Source organism: Xyrauchen texanus, chromosome 34 (genome assembly GCF_025860055.1).
Source record: "Xyrauchen texanus isolate HMW12.3.18 chromosome 34, RBS_HiC_50CHRs, whole genome shotgun sequence".
NCBI classification, from domain to species: Eukaryota; Metazoa; Chordata; class Actinopteri; order Cypriniformes; family Catostomidae; genus Xyrauchen; species Xyrauchen texanus.
Window position 1 is genome coordinate 10577635 of NC_068309.1, and position 6110 is coordinate 10583744.

General features: G+C 37.9%; 1 protein-coding gene across 1 annotated transcript; it reads right to left on the reverse strand.

The window, feature by feature from the left end:
- Nucleotides 1-411: 411 nt before the first annotated feature.
- LOC127627356 (nicalin-like) lies at nt 412-3870 on the reverse strand. Its single transcript, XM_052103700.1, is given in 7 exon segments — nt 412-603; nt 1205-1247; nt 1249-1277; nt 1395-1492; nt 1900-2044; nt 2264-2417; nt 3860-3870. Coding segments are annotated over 7 exon segments (672 nt in total).
- Between the last annotated feature and the right edge of the window lie 2240 nt (nt 3871-6110).

Consider the following 6110-nt stretch of genomic DNA (forward strand, 5'->3'; position numbering starts at 1 on the left):
AAATTAATCTGGCCAAGGACTCTGCAACAATAACAGTGTTCCTCTTGAGTTTCCTGATATTCACCTGTGTCCTACATACTCATATACATTTAAGGTAAATGGTGGATCTGTCTTTGACTTCAAGACCCCATCAAATCAAAATTTCCGTAACTTTTAGTCCAAGTCTACCTGCTAGTGTAGTTCTTCGAGTTGAGAAAATTTACTTTTAGCAAACACATTTACATTCTTTTTTTGTGAAAACTGACCAAAATATGAATGACTTACGTTGCAATTGAGGAATTTTCTGAAATATATGATGTAACAGAGCTGCATATCTTAAGTAATCTAAAACAAATTTATAGAGAACTTCAATTATGCTTTTGTTTAGTGGTCTAAAGTGATTTGACATTGGTAGGATTTGGTGGATTTCACTCACATCGTGTCCAGCATAGACTCTCGCAGCTCAGATTTGGGGTTCTCAATGTGCGACAGTGTAAATCCTGGGAATTGTTTCATTCCATAGTGCTCATGTTTCCAAGCCACTGTGGTTTCCTGCAGGTTGATCTTTTTATGGACAGCTCCATATCTCACCCAGGGGATCTCAACCAGTGGTGGCGTAGTGGGCTAAAGCAATGAACTGGTAAGCAGAAGGTTGTCAGTTCGATCCTCACAGCCACCACCATTGTGTCCTTGAGCAAGCCACTTAACTCCAGGTTGCTCAAGTGGGATTGTCCCTGTAATAAGTGCACTGTAAGTCACTTTGGATAAAAGCATCTGCCAAATGCATTAATGTAAATGTAAATCAGGATGTCAGTAATACATATTTTGACTTCTACCCCATACAATCTGCTCCAATTGCTGAATGAAGTAATGTTGAGGGGTTCCAGGCTGAGGTGATCGTGAAACATGCAGAAAAAGCGAATCTCTGGTGCCAAAAGTATCCATACAATGAACGAATGCCACATTGTCTTGCAAAAGACTGGATTCTGCAAAGGAGCCAGAAATAACAAATGTAATCAAGGTTCTGGCTTTTGTCTTTTTAAATGGCTATTGTGTGGTTTGAAAATACATTACTGTGATATCATGCAATAGTTCTGGTTACTGAATGAAACATCAAATAATTGTTTTTAGAAACTAAGATTGTTTCCATCAACAACAAAACATGATAACTATCTTGAAATCAGCTGAAAGAGTGTGAAGGGGGGCATTGATGAAGGTGACATACCAGTGCAAGACCAAATGTGTCGTAATGGGCCATAATTACAATAGGGGTCTTCTCCAGCTCCAAGAAGTACTCCCTTGAAGTAAAACAATACATTTATTTGACTGACAGGTTTAATTACAGTATGGCTAAACACTATTACATTCTAAAGTAAAGGATAGAGTTACTGCGTGAGGCCAGCTGCCATGTTCACCTCTAAAGTAATGATGGTGGTACCAGTAATTGGTTCGATAGGGGTGTTGTTGCTCACTATTATTTGAAACACTGTTGCAGTTACTGCACAACGGAGAACTGACAAAAGGAATAAAGTTAAAGGAATAGTTCACCCAAAAATTAAGATTCTGGCATGTTCCAAACCCATATGGCTTCCTTTCTTCCATGGAAAAAAACACAATATTTTAAGCAAAATGATATTCTCAGTCACCATTCATTTTATTGCATCTTTTTGCCATACAATGAAAGTGAATGGTGATTAACAATAACATTCTGCCTAACCTCTCCTTTTGTGTTCCACAGAAGAAAGTAATTCAGGTTTGGAACAACATAAGGGTGAGTAAATGATGATGACAGAATTTTCCTTTTTGGGTGAACTTCAATTTCTGACATTAATTCAAATATACCAATGTGATAGACTACACACAATGGTAAATATGGGTGCTTTTGGTATTTACAGAAAAAACTTGAAAGTACCTCCCCACCTCTCACTAATGCAGAGGCAGACTTGGTGGCTGCAGCTTGATTGACCTCCTCATACATGCAGAGCAGCTGGTCGTCCTCTGGGACTGCATACACAGGCATTAGAGTTTCCTTCTTTAAGATCTGAGATTCAGTCACCATGAAGCCCTGGGGAGGGTGGGGGAAATGTTCTGACCTTTAGCTAACCAGGTTGGGGAATTGAGAGGTTTCTAAGCAATCTACTTTCATAATCACAAATAACCTTTGTCCAAATACCCCCATATATATACATATATATATATATATATATATATATATATATATATATATATATATATATATATATATATAACATGCTTCGCTATACATAAATATTTCATGAGTGGCCTGCACTATATCCTCTGGTACAGCAGAAATGTTTTGGGGGAGTAGGATTAACATAGCTGCTGCATTCTGTCTTTTGGCCTCCAGGCAGCGCTCTGTGGTAATATCAGGCAGCTTCTTGATCACACAGCAACAAGCCAGACTTGTGTCTTCAGCCCTGCCACAAAAGCTTCATGGCAACCTGAGGGTCAAATTTCACAATGAAAATGTCCAGTTGTGTGATTTATGTCCCACTACACCAGTAAGGGAAAAGATTTGTCAAACTGGCTGGTCCACCATCTTCCTTTTTAAGATGAAATCAAGTGCTTGAAGGGATAATTCACCCAAAAATGACAATGCTGTCATCATTTACCCACCCCTGTGATATTAATGAATTTTTTCTTCTATCGAACACAAAAGGTGTTAAGCAGAATGTTAGCCTCAGTCACCATTAACTTCCATTGCTTTTTTGTCCTTTCAATGAATGTGAATGGTGATTTAGAATGTATATTTTGCATGATAACTCCTTTTGTGTCATATGGGTTTGGAACAACAAGGAGTGAGTATAAATTTTGACAGAATTTTCACTTCACACGCACCTTAAAGTCTAGCTGAGCCCACAAAAGCTCAATGGGGTTAAGCTCCATAACACTCTTTTCCAATTATCTTTTGTCCAATGTCTGTTTCTTTGCCCACTTTAACCTTTTTTTTCTTCTGTTTCAAAAGTGTCTTTTTCCTTGCAATTTTTCCCATAAGGCCTGCACCCCTGACTTTTCTCTTTACTGTTGTACATGAAACTGGTGTTGAGTGGGTAGAATTCAATGAAGCTGTCAGCTGAGGACATGTGAGGCATCTATTTCACAAACTAGAGACTCTGATGTACTCATCTTCTTGTTTAGTTGTACATCTGGCCTTCCACATCTCTTTCTGTCCTTGTTAGAGCCAGTTATTCTTTGTCTTCGAAGACTTTGTGTACATCTTTGTATGAAATCTTCAGTTTTTTGGCAGTTTCAAGCATTGTATAGCCTTCATTCCTCAAAACAATGATTGACTTGAAACTTGAAAGTTTCTAGAGAAAGCTGTTTCTTATTTTCCATTTTTGACCTAATATTGACCATAAGACATGCCAGTATATTGCATATTGTGGCAACTCAAAAACAAACAAAAAGACAATGTTAATCTTCATTTAATGAACCAAATACCTTTCAACTGTGTTTGATATAATTGCAAGTGATTTTCTAGTACCAAATTAACAATTTAGCATGATTACTTAAGGATAAGGTGTTGGAGTGATTGTTGATGTAAATGGGTCCTGTTTTGTTCAAAGATTACTTTTTCAAATACTGATGGTGCTGTTTTTTACTCCAGTAATGTCCTGAATATACTTTGTGATCAGTTGAATGCCACTTTGGTGAATAAAAGTACCAATTTCCTTTCGAAACAGCAAAATCTGTACATCATTCCAAACTTTTGGCCGCCAGTGTATATTACTGATTTCTACTATTTTGTGTATGTTTCATACTTAATTGTTTTAGATTTCAAACTAGATATAACATAAAACAAAGACAACTGGAGTAAAAACTAAATACAGTTTATCAAAAAAAGTTATCCAAAACTTACATGTATATCATCCATGCGAAAAACTAACTGGCCCCTTAAATTTAATAGCTGATTTTACCAACTTTAGCAGTAACAACTGCAAATCAAACGCTTCCGATAGCTGGAGATCAGTCTTTTCACAATGCTGTGGTGGAATTTTGGCATACTCTTCTTTGCAGAACTGCTTTAGTTCAGTCACATTGGAGGGTTTTCTAGCATGAACTGCCTGTTTAAAGCATCTCAATCGGGTTCAAGTCAGGACTTTGACTAGGCCACTCCAAAACTTTAATTTTGCTTCTTTTTTGCCATTCAGATGTGGAATCACTCTTATGCTTTGGATCATTGTCTTGCTGCATAATCCAGTTGCTCTCGGACTGACGACCGGAGGTTCTCCTTTAGGATTTTCTGGTAGAGAGCAGAATTCATATTTCCCTCAATTATTGCAAGTCGCTCTGGTCCTGAAGCAGAAAAGCATCCCCACTCCATCACACTACTACCACCATGCTTGACCGTAGGTATGATGTTCTTTTTGTGGAATTCTGTGTTTGATTTACATAAGATGTAACAGGACCCCTGTTTTCCAAACAGTTCTTCATAGATGGAATTTTTGGCAGTGTCTTTCTGATAGTGGAGTCATGAACAGTGACCTTTATTGATGCGAGAGAGGCCTGCAGTTCCTTGGATGTTGTCCATGGCTTTTTTGTGACTTCTTGGATGAAGGTCGGGGGGAGGTTCACTACAACTTTTCTCCATTTGGAAATAATGGCTCTCACTGTGGTTCTTTGGAATTCCAGAGCCTTTGAAAAATCTTTGTAATCTTTCCCTGACTGATGTCTTTTAATCACCTTTTTCCTCATCATTTCGGGAATTTCTTTCGACCGTGGCATTGTGTGCTACTGGATGAGATATTTTAGCCAACTTCATGCTGCTGAATAAGTTCTATTTAGGTGTTGATTTGATTGGAGAGGGCTGGCAGTAATCAGGCCTGGGTGTATCTAGTCCAGCTGATGAATGAATGAAGTTTCATAGATTTGTGGATTTAGTAACTAAAGGGGCAAATACTTTTTCCACACAGGCCCAGTTGGTACTGGATAACTTTTATAATTTAAAAATGGTATCATATGTTTAATCAGATTCCTTTTTTGTGTTAGATTTAGTTTTAATTTTTGAAACAAATTGGTATGAAATCAGGATGGGGCAAACACTTTTTCACAGCGCTGTATTTAACACATTCTGTACACAACTGTGTATATAAATATATTCACCGATCAGCCACAACATAAAAAACACCTGCCTAATAACTTGTAAGTCCCCCTTGTGCCGCCAAAACACCTCTGACCTGTAAAGGGATGGACTCCACAAGACCTCTGAAGGTGTGCTGTTGTATCTGGCACCAAGACATTAGCATCAGATCCTTTAAGTCCTGTAAGTTGCGAGGTGGGGCCTCCATGGATCTGATTTGTTGGTCCAGCACATCCCATAGATCCTCAATTGGATTGAGATCAGGGGAAATTCTGGGAAAGTCAACAGCTTGAACTCTCTGTCATGTTCCTCAAACCATTCCTGAACAAGTTTTTACAGTGTTGCATTATCCTGCTGAAAGAGGCCACTGCCATCAGGAAATACCTTTGCCATGAAGGGGTGTATGTGGCCTGCAACAATGTTTAGGTAGGTGGTACGTGTCAAAGTAACATCCACATGATGACACTGACAGGAAATAGGGGAGAGTGAATATTTTAAGCATGTACCCTAAAGCAGGGGTGAGGAACCTTTTCATTATCAAGCGCCATTATTTACAAAATTATTCGATTGAAATTTCTGATTGTGGGTTAAAAAATTAATTGCACATGCATTCTGTACATGTTCAAGTACCAAGAAAAAATATAAAGGAGGCTTTCCACTATACAGTATTTTGCATTCTTATTTTTTAATAATTATTGAAATGGTTATTTACAGTTAATGGAATAAAGACAATTTTATGTTTATAAAATTAATTCTTGAATGGCCCCAGGGGTCAGTTAAATTGGTCTTGAGGGTTTTATTCAGCCCTAAAGCCGGATGTTCCTCAACGCGGCCCTAAAGTCTTGAAGGCCTAAATACAAAACGATTGTTTTGGCCAACAGAAATTGTAATTAAAAAAAGAAATACAAAAAAATGACATCTTGCCGCAACTTGACATTTATGAAATCCTGAAAACACTGTTCAAATCTGTCTGTATGCCAGTGTGGTTGTATTGTATTCACTTGCTTACCCAACAGCTTTATAACAAAAA